The sequence below is a fragment of the Centruroides sculpturatus genome, unplaced genomic scaffold, assembly GCF_000671375.1.
Source record: "Centruroides sculpturatus isolate CEXI.00-Female unplaced genomic scaffold, Cexi_2.0 scaffold918, whole genome shotgun sequence".
NCBI classification, from domain to species: domain Eukaryota; kingdom Metazoa; phylum Arthropoda; class Arachnida; order Scorpiones; family Buthidae; genus Centruroides; species Centruroides sculpturatus.
The window spans coordinates 325,979-352,961 of NW_019385109.1; the positions used below are offsets into that span (position 1 = coordinate 325,979).

Consider the following 26,983-nt stretch of genomic DNA (forward strand, 5'->3'; position numbering starts at 1 on the left):
GAAACAGTGAAGCTAATATAAAAGTAAGATGGATTAAGGTCCACAGTGGCATTAGTGGTAACGAGCGCGCAGACTTCTTAGCTAAAGAGGCTGCGAACATGGTAGATGTGACTTATAATAAAATCCCGATATCAGGAATTAAAAACCTAATCAGGAATGATACTATTGTTGACTGGCAAGATAGATGGACGAATTCCGTTAAAGGAAGGCACACGTTTTGGCTAATGCCAAGTGTTGAAGAGCGTGTGACAGAACTGAGATGGATCCCAATAGACTATACTATGAGTTAATTGTACACCGGACATGGCAACTATTATGCCTATCTAAAGAAAATAAGAAAACGGTCAACCGAAACCTGTGATTGTGGAAAAGAAAAACAAGACATAGACCATTTACTAATTGAATGCTACAAATATGAAAGAGATAGAACGGAAATCTTGAGTCTTCATGAACTAAGTACTGGAAATCGAACTCTGGAGCTTTATAATCTTATCAGAGATAAGAATCTTATACAAGATCTTCGGACCTTCACTAGAAGGATACTAGTGTAAAGGTAACAGAGAAAGCCATCTCTGTCACCTATAGGCCGGAAGGTTTCCGGTCCCCTTGTCAAGCTAGACAAGCAGTTTGTAATTACCTTATAAGTTTGTTTTGTTATTTTAATGTTTGTTTAAATTATATTGTATAGTGTAAAGTCATGTTTGAGTAAAAATTTATCAATCCTTGTGATGTGGAAACGGGACAAGGACGTTCTGATCCCCGTAAGGGGAGATGATGACTATTAAATGAAAAAAAAAACCTATCGACGACGTGAAGTGAGGACTTGCTCAAGTATTAATTAATGTAAAGTAAACAAAATATAGTAAATATGAATAATAAATAAATGAACACTTATAAATATCATTTGACAAAGGTAAGAGTTATTAGAAAAATAAAAAAGAAAATGAAGGCTTCCATAATGTAATTATAATAAACTATTTCGTTTAATAACACTTTTTGATAGAGCTTTTAGGTTTTATATAGTATATGTTTATATAAAACGAAGATAGCAATTGATGTATTGTGAATCGAATATTTATGATAAATACCTGTAATAATGTATTGTAACATAGTATTGAAGTATCAGTGAACCTTAAAAATATAAATTTCCTGGTGTTACAAAAAATTTTTTATAAAAAAAATGAAATGTAAATGCTAATAACGAGTAAAATCGTCATTAAGTCAGACCCTGCTGGAGATATGACACGACCCCTTTCATCTCCCCCTCGTCCTTTAACCACCAAAATTTAATAACATAAATCCTCTAATAAGCAAACCTCCCTGCAAAATTTCAAAAAATATCAACAAAAAACACAGGAGTTATTAAGCTTAAAACAAGAACAAAATCATACCCCCCCATACAAACATCCATACGTACCAGAAGTTACCCTCGAATGTTTTTACATTTCTCGACGTTTCAAGGTCTCGAGCCCAAAAATGTAAAATCTGGGGCTCATTTTTTGACCGATCGTCATACCTTCCCTCTGTTATATATAACAGCCGGGAAAATAAAAATGTTAGATATTTATTTTTTAACATGTGCCCTGGGTTTCTGACAGAAAAATATCGTTTGCGTGCCACGTTTGGCATGCATGCTAACAGTTGCCTAATCCTTCGTTAAGCGTTATTCCATAAGTTACAGTTTTTAATCTCGTATATATCCTATTATTTTATTATTAAACTTCTGTATCTATACTTAATCTAATTTTCTAATATCGATTTTTCGTCCTTCATTTCTTCGTAATATCTGTGAACTATAGGCTATCCTGTTTTCGGTTATGTTTTTTTGCCATCTTAAACAATGATATTACGAAAAATTTATTGTAATACCAAGAAAATTAGGCTATATATAACACGTTTAAAGTGTTAATCGTTCACTGACACTTCAATATTATCTTACAATACATTATCACATATATTTATCGTAATTATTCGATTCACAATAAATCAATTGTTATCTTCGTTTTATATAAGCATATACTATATAAAGCCTAAAAGCTCTATCAAAAAGTCTTATTAAACGAAATAGTTTATTATAATTACATTATGGAAGCCCTCATTTTCTTTTTTCTTTTTCTACTAACTCTTACCTTTGTCAAGTGGTGTTTGTAAGTGTTCATTTATTTATTATTCATATTTACTGTATTTTATTTACTTTACATTAATACGAGGGCCGTTCAAAAAGTATCGGACCTTTGGTCGGCAAAAATATGAGGTCTATTCAAAAAGTATCGGACTTTTATTTTTTCCGCGTAAACCAATGATGCGCAGGAGGCCTCTTTCGGTGGAGTTGTGGAGGGGACAGTCATGCACAGCCCTGAATTTTTTCCCGCCTGCAGGAAGCGTCAGTCGTTGGCAGTCGGCCTATGAGTGAGGACATGTAGTGAGCTCTTGTCGGATTCCACTAGTTGGAAAATGACTGAACAACGTGAGCAGCGATATTACATCAAATTTTGCCAAAAACCTTTGCGATACCCAGGAGTAAACCATTCGCAAGATTCGGCAGGCTTTCGGGGACGATCCTCGAGGCCAAAAAAAAACGCGGCAGGTCCGCAGCAATATCAAGGTCATGTTGACAGTTTTTTCGACTCTCGTGGGGTGGTGTATCGTGAGTACGCACCACAAGGCCAAACCATCGCAAATGTGAGATCCGAAAGGCCCTGGATCTAATTTGTGAATTTTATTAATAATCTTAAATTATGGACACGAAATATTACTTCGTTTTTGTGAAAAAAATATTGTTTTAGACATGGGAAAAACCAGATAACAAATGTTATTTCCTTTCATCAAAGAGAACATCCTCTGTTTTTCCGTTATCTGGTTAAAAATCTCGCTCAGATGGGAAATGGTTACCCCTCGTTCATCCCCCTTTCGTCCGTTCTCACGAAAGAGTTACTGGACGATGATTGGACGAAAATTTTGAAATAAAAGGGAAGATTAGTCAGAATTCGAGGAGTTCTTCGACAGATACGAAGCATACAAACTCCACATACGTTTCCTCCTGATGGCCAACGCCCATAGCGGAGTCCGATAGACTAAGTCCCGAGTCTACACTTAGAAGAAGTGATATTTTTATATTTGTGCACGAATTGATCTCCCGTATGAATGTAATATGAACCGATCTACAAGGTGTCCTTTACCTACAGAAACGAAGACGACGACATCTAAACAGGTCGTATGTTTAGAATAATTTTGTGAGCTCTCTCTCTCGAACGCGCATTAGCATAGATTCAGTTCTAGTCTATAGCTTGTCGTATAATCGTTGTTATTGGTTATTTGTATTCGTTTGTTTGAGATTTATTAAATTATACTTATGTTTATTATACAAAAATGTCTCTTAATTGGGTGTCCGAATCAGATCGCATACGCGTGTTAGTCCGCGCATCGATAAATTGACAAACTGGTGTCGGGAACCTGACGAACGTCTGAACTTCGGGGTTCAGATCAACTAGCGGTTATCGCTCTCCTATGATATATTTAAGATCAGATCTAGTGATCTGCATCCTAGAGGACTGGTCTCACCGACTGGTGCCCGTAAGTGGCGTAGATTGAGCTCTGCGTCCTTGGCTACTTTCACACAAAGGAGTACTACCAGGAGGTCCTTCGTCGTCTTTCCGATGCTGTGCGACACAAACAACCATATCTGTGGTCGATCAAAACTTGGCAGCTCCATCGTGATAATTCATCCGCCCATTCTGCGCATCTGATTCAGGCTTTCGTCGCCAAACACAACACTCCTGTGGTTCGTCACGCTCCGTACTCTCCCCACATGGCTCCATGTGACTTTTGGCTATTTCCCAAGCTGAAAATGCCGCTAAAAGAAACCCGATTTTAGTCGAGAGAAGACATCGTGCGGAATGCGACGGACCGGCTGATGGCCATTCCAAAAGATACGTTCCAGCAGTGTTTCCAGCAATGGCAGGAACGCTGGGAGAAGTGTATACACTACCAAGGAGACTACTTTGAAGGAGATTATGGTTTTGTACCTCAAAATCAATAAATGTACGAGTATAACAACCGAGAAAGGAAACAACAAAACATAAATGAATAACAGGAAAAGAATGGTGGCTAAATTACAAGTAATTAATTATACAAGTACAGTACTTTTAATTAGTAAATTAAGTTATGTATAGGCAAAGACGTCCGCTGCAATGTTTTCAAGGAGAGAAAAGATATCTAAAATATATTGAGAAATAAAGATTTTTATTTATCTATAATATAAAATACATACAGACTGAAAGAACGTCGTTATCAAAAGATGTTTTAAGATGCCCTCAAAATAAGAAAATAGAATAATAAATATTGTAATATATTCAATATTTAATTGCAGGTCAACAAATATCAATAAAATATCACATTTTTTATTACGCCTATTTACATTAAGAATGTGATAAATTTTTCTTCTTAAAGATAACATTCTTATTGTGATATTATAATGTAAAGATCTTATTAAGATTTCTTTGACATGGTAACCAAGTATATTAACTTAATAATATACTTGGTTACCATGTCAAAGAAATCTTAATAAGGTCTTTACATTATAATATCACAATAATCTTCATAGTTTTCATTTTTGATGGCAGATAATGTAGCTAATTGATGCCAAATATATTTTTAAGTTTGATATTTATTAATGTATGTCACATACAGTAATTAATATACTTTTCTTTCACAATCTACAACATAAAAACTTCATTCTTCAAAATATTGTTAACTCAAAAGTAGATTTTAATATACACGAACAATTATTTATTATTACATCGTCACAATACCGGGCTGCAATTTCTAATTATATTATTAATTTATTTAATTTAAAATATATGCTTTCCACTTCAAATTAGTAGTGGCTTGCCCCTGTACAGTACATCATACTGTTAGCAATAGAGTCGTGCAGATCATCTAACTCCTTTGAGGGAAAGTTTTTGAATTGAAATAACGTTTTATCGGTGCAAACCGGAAGTTTGTGTATAGTTATTCGGGGCCTTCTGTCCTATAAGATTTCATATCTAGTCTCGATTTTCATCTATTTAACATTGTTCTCGAGATTAAGGAAGGATAGACAGACGGACGACAGAGGGAATTTATAACTGGTCTACAGTTATTTTCAAATTGCAGCCCAATAATAAATAAATAAAAAGACGAGAACATTCATGATCGAAAAAAATGAGTTATACAATGATATTCCGAAAAATTTATTGTAATACCAGGAAACTTATATATAACACGTTTAAAGTGTTAATCGTTCACTGACACTTCAATACTTTCTTACAATACATTATCACATATATTTATCGTAATTATTCGATTCACAATAAATCAATTGTTATCTTCGTTTTATATAAGCATATACTATATAAAGCCTAAAAGCTCTATCAAAAAGTCTTATTAAACGAAATAGTTTATTATAATTACATTATGGAAGCCCTCATTTTCTTTTTTATTTTTCTACTAACTCTTACCTTTGTCAAGTGGTATTTGTAAGTGTTCATTTATTTATTATTCATATTTTACTGTATTTTATTTACTTTACATTAATACTTGAGCAAGTCCTCACTTAACGTCGTCGATAGGTTTATGGAAACTGCAACGTTAAGGGAAACAACTATATAACGAAATCTATTTTACCGTAGGCTAATTTATATAAACCGACTCACCAATGGCCGAGTGGTTAATTAAGCTTTAAACTGCGTAAAAATGTTTTGATCGATCGCCATACTTTCCTTTTGTTATATATAACAACCGAGAAAGGAAACAACAAAACATAAATGAATAACAGGAAAAGAATGGTGGCTAAATTACAAGTAATTAATTATACAAGTACAGTACTTTTAATTAGTAAATTAAGTTATGTATAGGCAAAGACGTCCGCTGCAATGTTTTCAAGGAGAGAAAAGATATCTAAAATATATTGAGAAATAAAGATTTTTATTTATCTATAATATAAAATACACACAGACTGAAAGAACGTCGTTATCAAAAGATCATTTAAGATGCCCTCAAAATAAGAAAATAGAATAATAAATATTGTAATATATTCAATATACGTGGTTACCATGTCAAAGAAATCTTAATAAGGTCTTTACATTACAATATCATAATAATCTTCATAGTTTTCATTTTTGATGGCAGATAATGTAGCTAATTGATGCCAAATATATTTTTAAGTTTGATATTAATTAATGTATGTCACATACAGTAATTAAGATAAATCAGGGTCAAATGGTGAACAAGTGTTGTGTTACATGAAAGTCAGGCTTGCTGTGTGTGCTGTTTACATGCAGTTGCTGTAAAAATAAGTGAATAAATCGAATGTTTCTCTTTTCTGAGTGTCTTACGCATGTTTTTGTTTACTGTAGGCTCGAAAATCTTAAGTTAAGATTAGCGGATGGCTTTTTCTTTCTTGCATGTAATACTTCAGAGACTTGAATAGGCCTAATGAATTTAACCTGTAATCGGTCAAAAAAGACTAGTGAGTAGGTTTTTTCTCTCTCGCTTTCAATATTTAATAGAGGATTTCAATTAATTAAAGCACATTTTGTTTTCGAAGTTTGTCGTAATTTTCATATATTTTGGCAGTAGCCATATATTTATCAAATGATTTCTTAATCATTTTCGTGATTATACTTTTTTCTTATGAAAATGATTCGTATTTAGGATGATAATAACGGAGGAGCATCTGAATGCTCTCAATTATTGTATTTATTGTACTTCTGTTTACATTTCTTTTCTTTGTTTGTATTTACTTTTTTAAAATTTTTACATTCTAAAAGTTTATTTTTCGCTTAAATATCAGTCTTGAGGATAGCTAATCAAAGCATACTGTATCTACCCAAGACTGTTTCTAATACAAAACTTCTAACAAAATTGCCAAAGTTTGAAGATGTTAAATAATTTTTGCAGAATAATCAGTTTTACTTTAAAATAATTCTTTGTTTTATTGAAATATAATAACCTCAAAATATTTTTTATTTAACTGTAACGAAGGCAAATATAATCTAGATTGCAGCGTAAAAAAAATTTGATAATACTGTCCATATTGGTTGCAACATATAAGGCCTAATAAATACAAAAAATTAAATACTAGAAGTCTTTCCTGGTCCATTTTTAATTGCATTATTTTCGTTCATCGCTGTGCTATTTTTGTTTATAGCTTTTTCTTTTGGTGCTGTACGTACAGTACTTCATGATGCTCCTTATTTTTGTTATTTTTTCGCTTTACATCAAACGATGTTATAATTAAAAAGCATAATAAACAAACGATACCATCGGATTTTAACCGGGATATGATATGGCTAATAAATTATAAATATATATATATAAGAATAATCAACGTTATTTACTATTTCTAAACTGATAAATTACCTTATCGTGTTTAACTCATATTAATCACAAAGGTATAAGTATCCATAGATAAAATATTCAAATATCACACTCATTTAATCAAAGTAATAAGAGATAACCTTCACTTGATGATGCAGTAGCATTTACAGCAAAATTATTATATGTATGCAATGCATATTAAGCTTAAAATGCTGTATAATATTTCATTAAAGAATTTTTCACTTTAAATGAATATTATATTTTCCTATAACTCATTTTTTTCGATCATGGATGTTCTCGTCTTCTTATTTATTTATTATTGGGCTGCAATTTGAAAATAACTGTAGACCAGTTATAAATTCCCTCTGTCGTCCGTCTGTCTATCCTTCCTTAATCTCGAGAACAGTGTTAGATAGATGAAAACCGAGACTAGATATGAAATCTTATGGGACAGAAGGCCCAGAATAACTATACATAAACTTCCGGTTTGCACCGAAAAACACGTTATTTCAATTCAAAAACTTTCCCTGAAAGGAGTTAAATGACCTGCACGACTCTATTGCTAACAGGAAAAGTAAGATATACAGGGGCAAGCCACTACTAATTTGAAGTGGAAAGCATATATTTTAAATTAAATAAATTAATAATATGATTAAAAATTGCAGCCCGGTATTGTGACGATGTAATAATAAATAATTGTTCGTGTATATTAAAATCTGCTTTTGAGTTAACAATATTTTGATGAATGAAGTTTTTATGTTGTAGATTGTAAATGAAAAATAAGTTCTGAGTATATTAACCAACATAATTTATAAACACTGGAATAATTGTACCGATTTTAGTTTAATAAATTAATAAACAGATTGAAATTCACTTTATGTTAATATTGAATAATAAAAGAAACGGATAGTTTAAGAATGCGTTAGAGTTTATTAATATTGTTTTAATTTAGTTATCATAAATAATTTGTTAGATATTACACTATAACACTGAAGACTTTTATTTGTAAAATAACTTATATTTTATATATCTTTATAGAAAAAGAAGAGAAAACTTTCGTCGTTTTGAGAAACTTGGCATTCCAGGACCTAAACCGTCCTTCTTGTTTGGAAATTGCTTCGACCTGATCCGTTTGGTGATGTTGTCCTGATATTTTAATAATAATTTACGACATAATTATTTAAGATAGTTTATCATTACTTTATCTTACATAATAAAATTTTATAAAATGAAGAATTTTGAATAAATAAATTTAATGTAATTTATTTATTCAAAAAAAATAATAATAATTTGCATCACAAAAAGTAAAAAGTTGTTTGTTTCGTATGACTATTTTATCGAACGAAAATAAACAAGATTACAAATTTAATTTTTATTAAATCTAGACGTTTTTCTTAACGGGAAGTGCCAAGCCAGAAATGTAATTGTGGACGGAAATATTTTATAAAATTTTTAGGAATCTAAACCGAAAACTGAATTGATTGCGAGACATTTTATTTCCAATATCTAGCCAATAAGAGTTATTACGAAGTTGTCTTTAATTAATTAAGAATCCGTCCGTCCGTTAAGCGATTGTCTTTAAGAAATTTGTACTATTGAAGTATAGTATTACGTTTAGAAAACTAATATTAAAAAGTAATTAGTGAGAAATTAGGAAAACATGCGAGAATTTGGAAAAAATTATGTCTCTCTGTTAGTTTGCACTATAATTTATACAGGCTTATAGGCTATATAGTGGACTTTTCGAGATGTTTTGTGTTGCGTTCATGGTTACTTATTGGTAAAGTTTTATTTATTTATATAAAAGATTGATTTAACAGAATTTAACATATATATAAAAGCAATGGCGCACTCAGGATTTAAACTTGGAAAGCCGAGTTGAACAAAAAGATTATTTTTATGAATTAGTGGCATTATATTTAATGCTGTAGATTGAATTCCGCATTAAATATAATGCGGAATTGAGTTAAAAGAACGATTTTGTAATTATCGGACATATTTATACATGTTACACACATTAAAAGAAAAAAATAGACATGAAATTCAAATCAAAATTTTTATTTTAAACTTTATTTTTGAAAATGATTTGCTCTTATACATACTTATGTTAAATTGGCGGAAGTTCTTCCAAAGAATTATAAACAGTTAACAAATCACATGAAAGAAGAGCAGTTCTTTAATAGAATTTGTTTTGGAAGAACCGCTTTTCTTTGATGTACTGTACTTTCTTAACTGCTTCTGACATACAATAATTAACTATGCCACAGTAAGAAGTTTCAAACATTTCCTTTTCCTAAGTTGGAAATAATTTGTAACTCATAGTTCATAAGTCTTAATCATATTTATATTTATATATATTTTACCAATATTACAAAAAATATCCGCCCAATCGTATGCTTTCTAGGCATGCAAAACTTTCTAAGTTTCTGTCACCCAATTGACTAGCGCCCGTTGTTAATCGCCCAGTTCACCGTGGCCCAGTTGTCGTGTACCCCTCTGGTGCGCCACTGTATAAAAGTCAAAATATGTGTATCTGTATGTTAGGTAAAGGGTTATATACCATTTAACTTATCTACGTCGAGTTTGACATGAATATTTTTTAACATCCTAGAAAAGATACTGCGAGGTCTTTACCCCCAACATCCCTAACGCTCAACTTCCTTAACGATAGTCGATGTGAAATCTCGCCACATTTTTCCTAAAAGGTGCATGATAAATGAATCAGGAGGGCTCATTGAGTTGTTTAACACAATTAGAAATCTGTAATAATCATATTTATAATACTAAAATTCTTTTATAATGTCAGTTACAAAAGAATTATGCAGTGTTGAAAATCCTTCATGGATGATGATTTAATATATATGGGAGATTCTGGTTGCCTGGATTGAAAACGTACGATTGGGTTAAGAACCATTGATATAAATTAATAATAAAAATATGTTCAAATAAGAGAATGCACCAAAATTCTGATAAACAGAACTGAAAAGCAATAAATAATAATTTCAATAAAAATATCATTTATAAACATTAATTTTAAACTAATCTAATATCATTAACAATATTTTTATTAAAATTATTTTAGGGGAAAAAATTCGAAGTCGATTGGTTTCTGAAATATGGACCAATTTATGGGTGAATATTTATTAAATAAACTTCATATAAGTTAAACACTTTGTTTGAACTTTTTTTAAAACAATACTGCTGTATTTCCTAGATATTTCTTTGGCACAACCCCAATTGTTGTAGTTCTCAATCCGGAATTTTTGAAAATAATTGAAGTGAAAAAAGCACAGATTTTTCACAGGAGAAATGTGAGATCATTTTTATTTGTTTAATTATGTTTAACATTGTAATTAATTACCAAAAAATCTAGTTTTTGTTTTCTTGTTGTTGCTATTTGCTGATAAATATAGCTGTAAATTACATGTTTTAAAGATGTAAATAAATAAATAGCTTTAAATAATAGTGAATTTATTATAAGAAAATAATAAATATGAATAAAAATAATATAATGATTGCAATTAACTTCTGCTTCATATGAAATAATTTATTTGTTTACTTGAGTTGCAAACTAGAACAACTGAAAAATTTTATCAAATATCTTTCATACATATACTTTATACAGAATATGTAGTATATACATATAATTTACAGTAATATATATATATACAATTTTATCATTATTATATAACAACATTTTGTAACTCTACTACTATCAATAAAAATATTAAAATTTTTTTTGATATGATAACAATGTATAACGTTATATATTAAAATTTATATGTACAGTATATTCACTACATATAAAGTGTAACAAAAGTATAAAGTAAAATATAATGTTAAGAAATTGATATAATATAAAAACTCTTCATATTTTTTATAATTTTTAATGGCTGATAATACAGCTAATTAATTATAAACATATTTACAAGAATTATTATCATTTGTTATTTTTAAACTAATAAATTACTTTATCGTGTTTTATCTCATTAATTATAGATAAAAAAAGAATGATATATCACGTGTTTAATCAAAATGATCACACATAACCTTCACTTGATGACGCAGGTTGTATTTACAACAAGTATTGTATGCATATTATGCAAGTGAAGTTTCAAAGCCTGTATAATCTTCGATTAAAAGAATGTTTTCACTTTAAAGGAAAATTATATTTATAACTGATTTTTTAAAATCATGAATGTTCTCGTGTTTTTTTCTTTCCTTCTGAAATTCTTCATTTATTTGTGGATCATATTCCTTACTTAGATTAAATGCGCAATGCACAGATGCGATGTGATATTTTTCGCTTATTAAAGTACAGTACATCCTGACATATAACATGCCACATATACTTACATCATATTATGTTATTTATGAAAAGGATCAGACGATGTTGGGTATTATATAACTTTATTTATTAAATTAATACATAAATTGAAATTCTCTAAATTCTCTGTTTTCTAATCTTAACATGTTTTTCTAACTACTTATTGATCAATATTGATTTCTTTATTTATACAAAAATTACTTGAACGTGTATACAACGGAATTTTTGCATAAAAATGAATCATACTTTTCCATTTATAGCCATGATTTGTCGCTATCTTTATTTTTCATTAAATTAATCTATGTAGATATCCAGATAAAACATCGCTTTCAAAACTGAAGCAAGGAAAAATCGATAATAAGTGTTATCATATATAATGTATAAAATTTTATAATCTAAATTAAAAGTTATATGATCATTAGAAAATAGGTAATCGACAACTTTGCTGAGAACCAGTAGTATTTATCATTAAACTCAACATAAAAACTCAAAACACCAGTAAATTCTATAATTTTGACATGCAAAAATATGACATGGAAAGTTGTTAACTGACTATAAAAAAGCGAAAATAGACGGACTGGAGGCTTCGAACACTCCAACCCGACAAATTTCACGTTCACTTTACCGCTCATATAAAGTTGTTTGGAATCATCTGCGAAATCCAGTTAAATGTATTACCAATAAGTATTAATGACGTCCACGTAAACTAAAAGTTCGGAATAAAAAGCTTTGGTAGAAAATATTAAGTAGTCACCAATGTCTTGCAGTCAACTAACCTTACAAAGGCTTCTCAAATGACAGTTTGGTATATCTTAAAGCACACACCAAATGTTGAAAGATAAGTACTAAATTATTGATAAAGCTGTATCGAAAGAAATATATTCTCATATCCATAATCATATATCAAGTATAATCGAATTGGAACTTTTGTTACACTCATAACTAGAGTGTTTGTTGACTATACTTTGTTTCCTTTGTTTTATAAGTAAATAATAATAATAAAATATTTGTTTTAATCTTCTGACGTATTCTATAAAACAATGTTTCTTTAGCTTTTACTTTATCGCAGATAAAATCAAACCTTCAATGCGACTATCGTTTTCTTATAAACTGTAGTATTTGCGCCAATACATCTGAAATGATCACTAATACTTCTTTATATGATAGGTTGCCTGGATTGAAAACGTACGATTGGGTTAAGAACCATTGATATAAATTAATAATAAAAATATGTTCAAATAAGAGAATGCACCAAAATTCTGATAAACAGAACTGAAAAGCAATAAATAATAATTTCAATAAAAATATCATTTATAAACATTAATTTTAAACTAATCTAATATCATTAACAATATTTTTATTAAAATTATTTTAGGGGAAAAAATTCGAAGTCGATTGGTTTCTGAAATATGGACCAATTTATGGGTGAATATTTATTAAATAAACTTCATATAAGTTAAACACTTTGTTTGAACTTTTTTTAAAACAATACTGCTGTATTTCCTAGATATTTCTTTGGCACAACCCCAATTGTTGTAGTTCTCAATCCGGAATTTTTGAAAATAATTGAAGTGAAAAAAGCACAGATTTTTCACAGGAGAAATGTGAGATCATTTTTATTTGTTTAATTATGTTTAACATTGTAATTAATTACCAAAAAATCTAGTTTTTGTTTTCTTGTTGTTGCTATTTGCTGATAAATATAGCTGTAAATTACATGTTTTAAAGATGTAAATAAATAAATAGCTTTAAATAATAGTGAATTTATTATAAGAAAATAATAAATATGAATAAAAATAATATAATGATTGCAATTAACTTCTGCTTCATATGAAATAATTTATTTGTTTACTTGAGTTGCAAACTAGAACAACTGAAAAATTTTATCAAATATCTTTCATACATATACTTTATACAGAATATGTAGTATATACATATAATTTACAGTAATATATATATATACAATTTTATCATTATTATATAACAACATTTTGTAACTCTACTACTATCAATAAAAATATTAAAATTTTTTTTGATATGATAACAATGTATAACGTTATATATTAAAATTTATATGTACAGTATATTCACTACATATAAAGTGTAACAAAAGTATAAAGTAAAATATAATGTTAAGAAATTGATATAATATAAAAACTCTTCATATTTTTTATAATTTTTAATGGCTGATAATACAGCTAATTAATTATAAACATATTTACAAGAATTATTATCATTTGTTATTTTTAAACTAATAAATTACTTTATCGTGTTTTATCTCATTAATTATAGATAAAAAAAGAATGATATATCACGTGTTTAATCAAAATGATCACACATAACCTTCACTTGATGACGCAGGTTGTATTTACAACAAGTATTGTATGCATATTATGCAAGTGAAGTTTCAAAGCCTGTATAATCTTCGATTAAAAGAATGTTTTCACTTTAAAGGAAAATTATATTTATAACTGATTTTTTAAAATCATGAATGTTCTCGTGTTTTTTTCTTTCCTTCTGAAATTCTTCATTTATTTGTGGATCATATTCCTTACTTAGATTAAATGCGCAATGCACAGATGCGATGTGATATTTTTCGCTTATTAAAGTACAGTACATCCTGACATATAACATGCCACATATACTTACATCATATTATGTTATTTATGAAAAGGATCAGACGATGTTGGGTATTATATAACTTTATTTATTAAATTAATACATAAATTGAAATTCTCTAAATTCTCTGTTTTCTAATCTTAACATGTTTTTCTAACTACTTATTGATCAATATTGATTTCTTTATTTATACAAAAATTACTTGAACGTGTATACAACGGAATTTTTGCATAAAAATGAATCATACTTTTCCATTTATAGCCATGATTTGTCGCTATCTTTATTTTTCATTAAATTAATCTATGTAGATATCCAGATAAAACATCGCTTTCAAAACTGAAGCAAGGAAAAATCGATAATAAGTGTTATCATATATAATGTATAAAATTTTATAATCTAAATTAAAAGTTATATGATCATTAGAAAATAGGTAATCGACAACTTTGCTGAGAACCAGTAGTATTTATCATTAAACTCAACATAAAAACTCAAAACACCAGTAAATTCTATAATTTTGACATGCAAAAATATGACATGGAAAGTTGTTAACTGACTATAAAAAAGCGAAAATAGACGGACTGGAGGCTTCGAACACTCCAACCCGACAAATTTCACGTTCACTTTACCGCTCATATAAAGTTGTTTGGAATCATCTGCGAAATCCAGTTAAATGTATTACCAATAAGTATTAATGACGTCCACGTAAACTAAAAGTTCGGAATAAAAAGCTTTGGTAGAAAATATTAAGTAGTCACCAATGTCTTGCAGTCAACTAACCTTACAAAGGCTTCTCAAATGACAGTTTGGTATATCTTAAAGCACACACCAAATGTTGAAAGATAAGTACTAAATTATTGATAAAGCTGTATCGAAAGAAATATATTCTCATATCCATAATCATATATCAAGTATAATCGAATTGGAACTTTTGTTACACTCATAACTAGAGTGTTTGTTGACTATACTTTGTTTCCTTTGTTTTATAAGTAAATAATAATAATAAAATATTTGTTTTAATCTTCTGACGTATTCTATAAAACAATGTTTCTTTAGCTTTTACTTTATCGCAGATAAAATCAAACCTTCAATGCGACTATCGTTTTCTTATAAACTGTAGTATTTGCGCCAATACATCTGAAATGATCACTAATACTTCTTTATATGATAGGTATATTGGAAATAATATGAAATGCTTTTTAATTTTAAATGAGATCAATCTTATACATTAATATTAGATATTTATAAAGAGATCACGTTTAATTCCGTTCTGTTTTCTGTGAAATTACCTATAAAAGCGATTAGATTAAATTCATTCCTAAAAGAAATAAAAAGTCAATTATTTTAAGTAAATTGTGAATGGCTTTGAAATTAGTATGCAGCTTAAAAATAATATCATAGACTTTAATAAAGCGCAAATAGTGGTTATTAATGTATTTAAATATTTTTTAGTCAGTGATACCGAATGCTGCAGTACCAAATCCAGTATTTAAATTCAGCACAAGTGTAAATTCAGGGCCAATTTGGAAGGAAGCTCGAGATATGATCACACCAACTTTTACTACTAGCAAACTGAAAACTGTATATATTTTTTCTTCATTTGATTTTTCCATTTTAGTATATTTTAAAAACGAATTGTTTAAAATATTTTTATGATATTATTACGTATAGATGACAAATGCCATAAACCAAACCATTGAAGAAAATTGGAAAGAAATGAAAGAAATTATTGAAAATAAAGAAACATTAGATGTGAAAGAGATTTTCTCCACTACTGTAGCCGATATAACTTTCAAGACATTGTTCGGTATAAAGATTAACGAGAAGAAAAGAGTTGTTCAATCTCTGAATTATGCATTCGATACGAATTTAATAAATCCCATCAATTTCATTTCTTGTTAGTAAAAATTTTATAACCTATCTTTTAATATAAGTTATATAAAGCATTAATTATATATCTATTTGTATATATATTTAATATAATATAACGTATAATATATAGAACAATAGACATTTATAAACTTTATATCACAAAATTAGCAATAAAATTCATTTCTTTACTAAATTAACTTTTAATTAATAAAATTAAAATTAGCATTTATTTTTATGCAAAATATTCAAACATATCTACAGTTTAGAAGTAATTTATTTAAATTCTATAAAGCTTAAAAATAGTTAGAATTGTATTTTTTTTTGTTTGCAATAAGCTATATCTATATAATACTGTATTAAAAACAATTGTACATAATTTCATTTACATTAAGACAATTATATAACTAATATTGGCATTCGTATACTTTCTTTGAATGTCTACTCTAATAAATCTACTTTATGTTAGATACTGTACTAACAGGTAAGCCCAGCGTTGCCCCGGGCAAAAAAATAAGAACATTACGATTATTAGATTCTTTAGTATTTTAACCTTTCTATTATATTACATTATAGTAATTGATTTATATAACTACAAAGGTTATCTTATGTAATTATTTATCACACCGATCGACTAATCTAACACGTTTAAAAATTCTTTAAATTGTGTACAGTTAAAGAATTTTTAAAATGTGTTAGATTGGTCACTCGGTGTGATAAAACTACGCAAGATAACGTTGTAGTTATATAAATCAATTACTATAATATAACAAACATTAAAATGAAAACCATATAAAAAATTTGGTCAATTTTGTCTACCATTGTCATGTTTATCGCGATACGAAATGGCATAATTTCATTGGTAGACAGCATTTTTTCTAATGTTAGCTCTATGAAATTGTTCCATTCACAGCCTAATATCAAATGATAATCTGCCAACGAATCAAATTTCGTGAAAAATGGACCAAATACTTATACACGGCATCTTGGAAAATCCCTTAAATTATATTTACTACTCGCCTTTCATTATGTAATTTTCCTATTCTAATGCCACCATACCTCTGGTCCGATAGGAAGAAGGATCTGTTGCAGATAGAGGTTGAAAGTTAATTCGAACAAAAGTAGTAGTTCTCTTTCTCCAGAGGATAATCAACGACTATTATTATTAACGCTAAGAAAACTCAGAAAACTTCACGTTACCAGTTCGTTGGCAATACACGAACCTACGACCGACTACCGGTTTTCGATGGTTTTATAGACTCGATTATTAGAGGGTCTTATTGGGCTGCAATTTGTTAAGCTGCAATTTGAAAAAATTGCAGCTTAACAAATTCCAAATTTCTTCTATAAATTCCCACTGTCATCCGTCCGCCTCTATCCTTTCTTAATATCGAGAAAGGAGTTAGGTAGATGAAAGTCGAGATAGATATGGAAATTGTAAAAGATAGATGACCAGATTAACTATATAAGAACTTCCAATTTTTAACGCAAGTCACGTTATTTCAATTCAAAAATCTTCCCCTGAACAAGGTTAGATACATAACCGGCACGACTCCGTTGCTAACAGGAAAAGTATGATATACAGGGGCAACACTACTACAACACGCTACTGTATATGCTACCTGTCGCAGTAATAGCGTGATGGTGCATCTATTTTGCGCTACATCATTTTCGCAATAATTAAATGAATACAATATATATATTTTTAAATTATATCCTTTTTTTGTAAGAAATATATTTAGTTAATTATTTTCTATGGAATGTAAATACAAATTAATTCATTTATAGAAACTGAATCGATATTTTAGAGTGGGATTACGACATTATCTAAATTAGAAGTATGTGAACGTAACTGCCAAGTTTCGTAGGAATTGGTCGAACGGCCTAGACTTGCATAGCGAATAGCGAACAAACAAAACACAAACAACCAAACATCCTCATTTCTATATACAGTATATATAGGTTTCTAATTACACAATAACTTTTTGTGTAACTATCCTATGTTTTAATTTATAGATCTAAAGTTACTATTAATTGATTGTTTTATTTTAATTAAGTACATAAAATAGTTGTATAACCTTTCCAGTATGTTTACCAGAAGTGATGAACGTGTTTTATTATATTCGAGTCTGGTATCACACAGTGAAGTACTACTTATCATCTCCTTCTATGTTGGATATATATAATATGTGTCAAGATGCTATTTCTGCTAGACTATCTGTATATAAGGTAGGAAATTGTGGAACATATTTAATTTCCTGGTTCCTTTAACCTCCTGTTCTACTGCTGGGGAAGTACTGTACATGATCAGAAAATTTAAGGTTAAAAAAAAGTATGTGCGTAGTGCCGTTTGTTATGAGATTTTATTATAAAATTAAAATGTTATACAGGGTGCACCAAAAATTTCTGATTCTCCTAGGTTTCATGAAGATGTTTTCCAATCGTCTATTGAATGGCTGCCTCTGTATTTCTGCTTCCCAAGGATTGCTGTTATGAAAAGACATATATTACACCAACTCACTGGCAAGTGGCATGACAGATTAATGCACTAGGTACCATTTGTGCCAAATCGCCAGAGCTCGTTCGTCAGATGACTAAAAACCCGTACTTTATTCGGAATCGATTACTTTTGCCACTCTGTTTTTCACGACTTGAAGCAGTAACTTAACTCTTGGAAGATATTTATTGAGGAGAATTCTGAGAAACATTTAAGGCAATAGTGTCTGCCAATTAATTTCTTTGCTTTTGGTATAATGAAAGTTTCTAACTTGAGTCAGAAACTATTTTTACAACTCATTTTCCATCATATCCCGCAGTATAAATGTTACATTTTTTTCTGTGTGTGTGTCTGTCTGCAATTTTTCTCTATTTTTTATGGTTGGATATCATTCCTATCGGTGTGTAGTGTACAAAATTAATATCTAATTAATGTTTTTGTCGTAAAGGGCAAAGTTTGACAGCATACTCGTAGCCTTATTCAAGGTATTCAGGGAGTTGGATTTTCTACAAAAAAAGAAAGGCATACTAACAACTAAATGCGATGTCGGGAAATAGTGTCAAAAAGAGGACAATGTTATTGTTGATGCATCGGGAAATGGACTGCCTGCCAAAATGATCTCCAAATCAAAGAATAAAATTCATAAGCTGATGAAGAAAAAATATAGGATTAGGTCCCCGTAAAGTTTCCGAAAATTCAATTTTTCTAAAGATTACTTGCAGAGGCATAAAACTGTGCACTTCAACAATACGCCATTATATCAGAAGTACCATTTGGGGAGGTCGCATACTGCCAAATAAACTTCACAAGAAATTCAGAGTTTCTAGGGATTTGGACATTTCTCCAGACTCCTGAAGCTTTACAAACTCTCCAAACCTGAATCTCATAGTCCATATCTGGAGAAGGCTTCAAAACAGTAAGCTATCTCAACCACAATCACGAACAAAAGATCAATTAATTATACACGTTGCAAAAGAAAGGTCATCTATCACTAAAGATGACACCCTCCAGTTGATGGGAAATTTCGCCACAAGAATTTTTCAGTGCAATGAAGGGAACAAACTTTACACTGATTATTAGTTGTAATAAATATTCTTCCACTATTACATACCATTTTTTAATCCAAATATGTAATCAGATATTTAGTTTTATTACTGTAAATCAGTTATCTTAAAAAGTCAGAAACTTTTCCTGCACCATGTATTATTGGTTATTGTAAAAAGACTAAGACTTTATTTTTGAGAATTGAAGTTTGTTTTAAAACAAACTGTACATGATTTAAGTTCAAAATCAGAAATAGAAATACAATATTAGCTAAGGATAAACTTACTTTATTGAGGAAAGTTTTCCCTAAAATGTCGATTAAACTGTTATATTATCATTTAATAATACGAATTTATTAATAGAAATGCTGAGTTTAAAGATTAATCTTATGATTTTTTCAGAGTAATTATATAGACCTTTTGCAACATATGATCGACCCTATTTTTAAAAAAAAGAAAGTTATATTTTCTCAAGAGACCGAAAATTCAGGTAATATAAATTCCATTTTAATTCAATAATATTGTACAATTTCTAATATTTTACGAAACATAAAAATGTCTTATAGAATCAAAAACTGAAAAATCACTTCTAACTGAAATAGACTGCATCTCAAATAGTTTCTATGCTGCTGTTACTGCGTACGTATTAGTTTGACAGTGTTAAAAAATTTTTTTAATGTTTATTTAATATCAATCTCTTCATTTTTATTCCTTTAAGATACGATACAATTCGTAATCCCGTGATATTTGCCACTTATTATATTGCCAAGTATCCAGAGATACAAGAAAGAATTAGAGAAGAAATATCACAATATAATAATAAAGAGGTATTGGTCTCTCTCTCTCTTTTTATAGAATAAATAAAGTCAGGTAAATAGTCAAATAGTTCAGACTATTTGCGTAGAATATTGAGAAAACGATCTTCCATTCATTTCATTTTCGAACTGTTCTTAATCTTGTTGAGAAAGTGGATTGATGTTGGATTATTGGATATAAGACAAAGCTACACAAATGCGATTTGACAAGATGCCTCAAGGGAAGACATTATGGGAATATAGCTTTTATTTAGGTATTAGACACGTATAGGAAACTCGAAAAACTTCACGTGGCTAATCCATTGGTGAGGCGCGAATCCATGACCAGTGTTCAGCGGTTTCATCGGCAAGGCCTCTGGTGGAGTTGTTGGGAAATTGTCATCTTGGAAAAGCATTACTTTGTACAGTAGAGTTGCTATAGTTTGAGGTTCCGTATAGTTCGAGGCAAGTCAAAGTAAACATACTCAACCAGAATTACGTATTTGGATAATTCAAATAAAATTATGATGAGACTCCGTACATTAAAATTGTAAGAGCATCGAAAGGTCTAACATAGACTTTTAGTTAATTGCGTTGTGAAATGATACGGTTATTATTTGCCCCTTATTGTACAGGACATCATATATTTTAAACTAATATACTATTATTATTTATATAATAATTAATTAATGTCGTGTTTATTATTATAAAATAAACATGATATTATTTAACACTTTTACCTATTACAGTTTTTCATTGTATAAAAATTATGTATGAAACAAATAATGTTTTATATGAATAATTATACCTAATTAATTAACAATAAAATATCTTCAACGTGTTAATATTAATATTACTTTTATATAGGAAACTATTGACTACTCCACGTTATCCAAACTGAAATATTTAGATCAAGTATTCTGTGAAACATTAAGAATGTTTCCACCTGCTCCAAAGTAAGTTTATGCTTTTCTCTAATAAAATGGAAGGAATTAGTACAAATTAAAGTAATTATTGTTAAAGATCGACTTGATAGAAATTACAATTATAAGATATTTGTGATAAGAGAATCGAACGAATGAAGATTATGTTTGTAACATATTTGAAATTGAAATTTGATGCTGATGTAAATAGTCCACTTTTCTTCAGTTTATAAGGAAAAGTTCAAAGCCATTATGGTAGTTTCATGCAGTACATGATCACGCAATAATCAATTTTATAATACATAAAAAGTTTGTTAAAAGAAAACTTTTTATATTTAGTCAATGGAAACAAAGAAGTTCTAGTTCAGTGAAACGTCATCCTATGGGCAAAAAAGACAATTGCCTGGGACCCCACCAACAGGGGGCCCCAAACAAATCTTTTACAAGAAAATAATTCCCCTAAAAATTCCCTCGAAGAAAAATGTCTAAAGTCAGCAATGTACTGTACAGTACTTGGGGCTCCCCTAATTCAAATTTGCCTGAGTCCCACGAAGCTATGGCTTTACATTTTAACCAATCATAATTCAGTTAACATTGTGCTTATCACTACAATTCGCTGTTTACAAAGCGAAGCACGTGTTTTTAGTATTGTCGTGTATTAGTAGGCTACGGTATAATCTGAATTTTTTTGTGTGAAAATATGTAATCAAAGAACATACACGCAACTTTTATATACTGTATTGTATAATCGAAGCTGTCATTTTAATTTTACGTATGCAAATGAAACAATATAGGCCTATTTGTAAAACAGTGTTCATAATATAGTTACTTATTTTTTATTTAAATTCTAATATTAAACAATAACGCTATAAAAGTTACTTATGTAGAGAGAAGTTTTTTTATAACATTTATCTCGTAACTTATCTCGTAATTCATTGCATAAATATAAGGCTAATGGCTTAGGAAGACGATCGGATTCTTTAAACGAAGAATGATTTTAGTTGAAAAGCATTATCATAGAGCAGAAACTGAGATTCGCGAGGCAGAATGTTAACATTCTCTCTTTCTAATTGCTCACAAAAATACACCTAAAACTGCATTTTTTCACTTTCATTGCATAATTATGTACAGTACATATACAGTACTTAACAGAACACGAGAATGACCGATAAGAGAACTCCATCTGTCGCACTCGCTACTCGGCTATCGGAACCAAAAACGAAATATACAGTACGTCACAGAATGATATTTGACTAAACACCAGTCACGTAATTCCGATAGAAACTAATTTTTGTCGCATTCGTCAGCTTAACTATACAACTCAGAAAGGATTCCCTGGACTTTTAAAAAAGGTTATTTTAAGAACGTTGTTATAGCATTAAATAAACCGATGCCAATCAGCAAAAGTACAGAAATGAAATTATATTTTCCATTCAAGCAGCAAAATACAGGTATCCTCGTATAACACGGTAGTTATGTTCCATAAAAGTTCCATGTTATGCGAATCCGTGCTATACGAAACAAGTCTAATGCAAAACATGGGATTAAGTTCCAGAAGTTAACAAAAGTATACTATTTTTTTTCGTTACTGAAAGAAATACGTTCATGAAAGCAATCAATAATTCATATACAATTAATAATTAACTAAAAATCACAATTAAAAGTACTGAGGGAGGTGTTAATATTAATTTTAGTTAAACAAGGACATTTTCTTCTTACAAAGTATCGTTATCTTTTGAGCTAACCGAGATACCGTTGTATTTCGTTCATTTTTACGAATGATTACTTACGGTTAAAAAAGTTTAATAACACTTATCTAAAAATGTTTAAATAAACTTTACTAAATACGAAGATTAATGTATAAAAACAAAGCACAGTGAGAGTCTTAAGAATGATTTTTAAATATAATAAATTTGGATGATAGAGACTTATGTATATTTGTATTTCTTTTAACGTAGCTTTATTAATAGAGTGGCAGAAGAAGATTATGTATATAAGAATATTTTAATTCCCAAAAATATGACTATTATTGTACCTCAATATGGTTTGCACAGAAATCCTGTATATTGGACAGATCCTGATGAATTTAAACCTGAAAGGTAATTTTAATTTTTTATAATTTATTGTAACTATCAATATTAAATTAATGTTAAAGTATCGTGTCACTGATGGGTATAATGAAATTAATTCAGTATTTACCAATAAAAGACAGAACAATTTATTGAAAATTGCAAATTAGTTGTCTATAAAGTAATATTTTAATTAAATTTATACAAGTTTGTAATTTTACTTGCAGATTTGAAGATAAATCAAACATCAATCCTTATATATATCAACCTTTTGGAATAGGCCCAAGACATTGTTCGGGAATGAGGCTAGGCCAATTAATTGTAAAGCTAATTTTGGCCAATCTTGTGAAAAGTTTTAAATTCAGTCTTTGCCCAGAAACTAATAAGGTAATATATGTCTGTTAAATTTTTATCTCATGTAAAATATAATACGAAATAATTAGGGATGTTTAACTTCAGTTTTCTAAGTTGGCTTGTATTTCACAAATCATTATCATTCTTAGGATATGCTATGAATGATAAATGAGCAATTTTAAAAAGATATATCAGTTAAATGAAAATTATTTAAAAATTTATATCAGTAGGATATGTCGAAAGTCATTTTGAAATCCAATAATATTTAGAGAAAAACAATATAAATGAAAAGACATAATGCCTAAGCCATATGATTTTAATAATTTTTTTTTCAAAACTATTTTTTTAATATTATAATTTGTAATAAAATAAACAGTAAACAGCGTTTAAATTATAAGAAATCCATTACCCTTGTATAGGAAGCCATAGTTAAGTGTGTTTTTTTCCATTTAAGATTAATCAAACTGTCTGACAAAAAATTCTACGTATTCTTTTAATAAATCAGAATGTATATGTATCACGTACTAATTAAAATGGCATTTAAATAATTTAGCATAAGTTTAATATAACTAAATATTAATATAAGTAAAAAACGATGTATATTCTTCCTTTTTTATACTCGCAACCAATTACAATGTCACCTACAGAGCTACACCTGAACAGAAAGAATGGTGGTACAGCTACCGGTTTTTCCCTGGATTCCAACTTTTATCACAATTTTCATTTTTCGCAAGAAATGCAGTGATTGAATAATCCTTAGGCAGAGAGATGAGTCCACATATGCAAACCACGCTTTAGGTTTGCCTTTAGACATGATTTCCAATCCAACTTTATCGAACGTATAACACGGTAGTTCCGTTCCGAAAAAGTGCCGTGTTATGCGAATCCGTGCTATACGAAACAAAGAACTAATACAAAATATGGGCTTAGGTTTTAAAAGTTAGCAAATAGTAACAAAAAAGAGAAATACGTTTATGAAAGCAATTAATAATTCATATACAATCAATAATCAACTAAAAATCACAATTAAATTTTCTGGAATTTATGTTCGAATACCGAGATACCGTTGTATTTCGTTTGTCATTTTTACGAATGATTACTTACCTGTGGTTAAAAATAGGTTAATAAACTTACCTAATAATTTTTAAATATGCTAAATACGAAGTCCATCTATAACTTACAAACAAAACACAGAGACAGTCTTAAAGAGTAGTCTGAAAGCAACGACAACGATACTTGGTTGATAGGAAAGCTAGGACAAGGAAGAAAAAATACCCTGTCGGTTATTAAAGTAAACCTACCTGGCGATAGGCACAAAACAAATTGAATATAAAACATCGAATATCGGAATTTTCACTTAAAAATTGTAAAATTTTGTACGGACGATTTCCCGAATTCTCGTACCGTATTGTACCAGGGATATTCCAAATTTTCTATCAGTGTTACAGCGTAATCGCGTTGTAGAAGTGTCGTGTTGTACGAGGGATGCTTGTATTTTATGTTCAAAGTTTAATATTTACCTCTAAAAACATGATTTGTCTATGGGTTCTTCCATCTCTATCTTTCTTGCAGGGGTTGTGATGAGTGAGTTGGAATCCAATATATTCCGAATACAATACTAGTAGCTACACAATCTGTTTTTGCATACATATATTAATTGATGTTCTAATTGGTTGGGAGTAGATATAAAAAATAAGAATTTACACTATTCTTTATTTATATAGATTACATATACAACTATTATTAGATAAATTTGAGGTCTATTTATTTATTAATAATTTATTTTTATATTTATTGCAGCTTGAACCTTCATTTGATTTTGTGGTAACACATTCAAAGCATCCTGTTTATATTAAAGCTACTCCTAATTGAAGATAATCGAAATTATTAACTTTGTTTAAACTTTATTTAAATTGTTTGTTTGTTTTATTATCCAAATGAAATAAAAACAGTTATTACTTAAGGAAATTTAAAATACTGTATGACTATCACAGCAAAACAATATTGTGATTAAATCTTAAAAAATTTATAAAATGTTTCTCTTGTTTGAAAATAAACGTAAACGTATACAGGGTGTTGCATTATTGTGAGATTTCGATACTTTTTTCATTTCCACTCTCGTTTGATCGACATTCTTGTTCTGACACCGATTCACCGTCAAGCCCGAAGGGTGTCGCTCATACGGCGCATTCTTTCCGTTTCGATATCATTTGAGCATAAAAATATCCAGACTCGTAGGTAGTCGGGGGACCGAGAATCAAGTCAAAATAAAATACAAAATGGCGACCCTCTTCTACAAACAGACAAAACAGGCATCTCACCCCACCGAAGTCAGGTAGGGGAGAGTACCACCCACAGTCATTCTAAGAAGTGAACTCTGACATTAGGACCGAACACGTAGTTTCTTCTATGTTAAATAAAATTTGTAATCTAATTTTGTAAATTTGGGAGTGCTTCAAATATGACGTTAAAACGGTTTTATGTCGGTTACAAGTGGGTTTTTTAACATTATCTAGTATAGTAAAATCACAGGACTGATAAAAATTTGAGGGTTGTCGTTACATTCGATGATATTATAATCGGATTAAACTGTATATTGTTTATGCAAAATAAAAAAATAATTTCGGACAATACAATAGCCACTATTACTTTTTTCAAAAACGGGAACTTTTCGTTACGCATCGACAAAAATTCAACCCTGGCCGACGCGCGACGGAGAGAAATTTCGAAATTAGATAGGTTAATTTCATCGAAGATGCATCGTGGACGATCTCGTGGTCGTGGCCGGCGAAGTTTGAACGATCGTGCCCAAAAGCAGCGATATCAAAGAAGATAGAAGAATGAGAACGAGACCTGCCTTGAACATCAAAGTGATTCCGTCTCTGAGACATAGTCTTGTCCCAAATACGGTTTTGCCGTTTTACTTGTTTTATTATATACTCCTCTAAATTGAAGGATTTTCCTTTGGCTTTCCATATCGCGTGTTTTAGGCATCCATTATTATAATCGGGATATTTCTTATTGTGAATACACGAATACTTTCGAATGTTTTCGATAAATCTTTCCAGATCTATTCTAGAGTAGCCACGAGGGAACGTACACAAAAGAAAAACTTTTTTTTCGCCATTTTCG

The 26,983-nt window shown here is 29.6% G+C and overlaps 1 protein-coding gene across 2 annotated transcripts; it reads left to right on the forward strand.

Moving 5' to 3' along the window:
* The first annotated feature begins 2,073 nt into the window (after positions 1 to 2,073).
* Positions 2,074 to 25,913, forward strand: LOC111634869 (cytochrome P450 3A6-like). Of its 2 annotated transcripts, none has more exons than XM_023379711.1 (14): positions 2,074 to 2,147; positions 8,398 to 8,494; positions 10,442 to 10,491; positions 10,574 to 10,670; positions 15,755 to 15,883; positions 15,974 to 16,199; positions 18,258 to 18,400; positions 20,114 to 20,201; positions 20,278 to 20,350; positions 20,430 to 20,538; positions 21,373 to 21,461; positions 23,387 to 23,527; positions 23,725 to 23,884; positions 25,652 to 25,913. In XM_023379711.1, the coding sequence occupies exons 1-14, from the start codon at positions 2,086 to 2,088 to the stop codon at positions 25,721 to 25,723; spliced, it is 1,536 nt and encodes a 511-aa protein (XP_023235479.1). In that variant the 5' UTR covers positions 2,074 to 2,085; the 3' UTR covers positions 25,724 to 25,913. The 2 variants fall into 2 exon arrangements, with proteins under 2 accessions (XP_023235479.1, XP_023235478.1); XM_023379710.1 differs by lacking the exon at positions 2,074 to 2,147 and adding an exon at positions 5,440 to 5,516.
* The last annotated feature ends 1,070 nt before the right edge of the window (positions 25,914 to 26,983 follow it).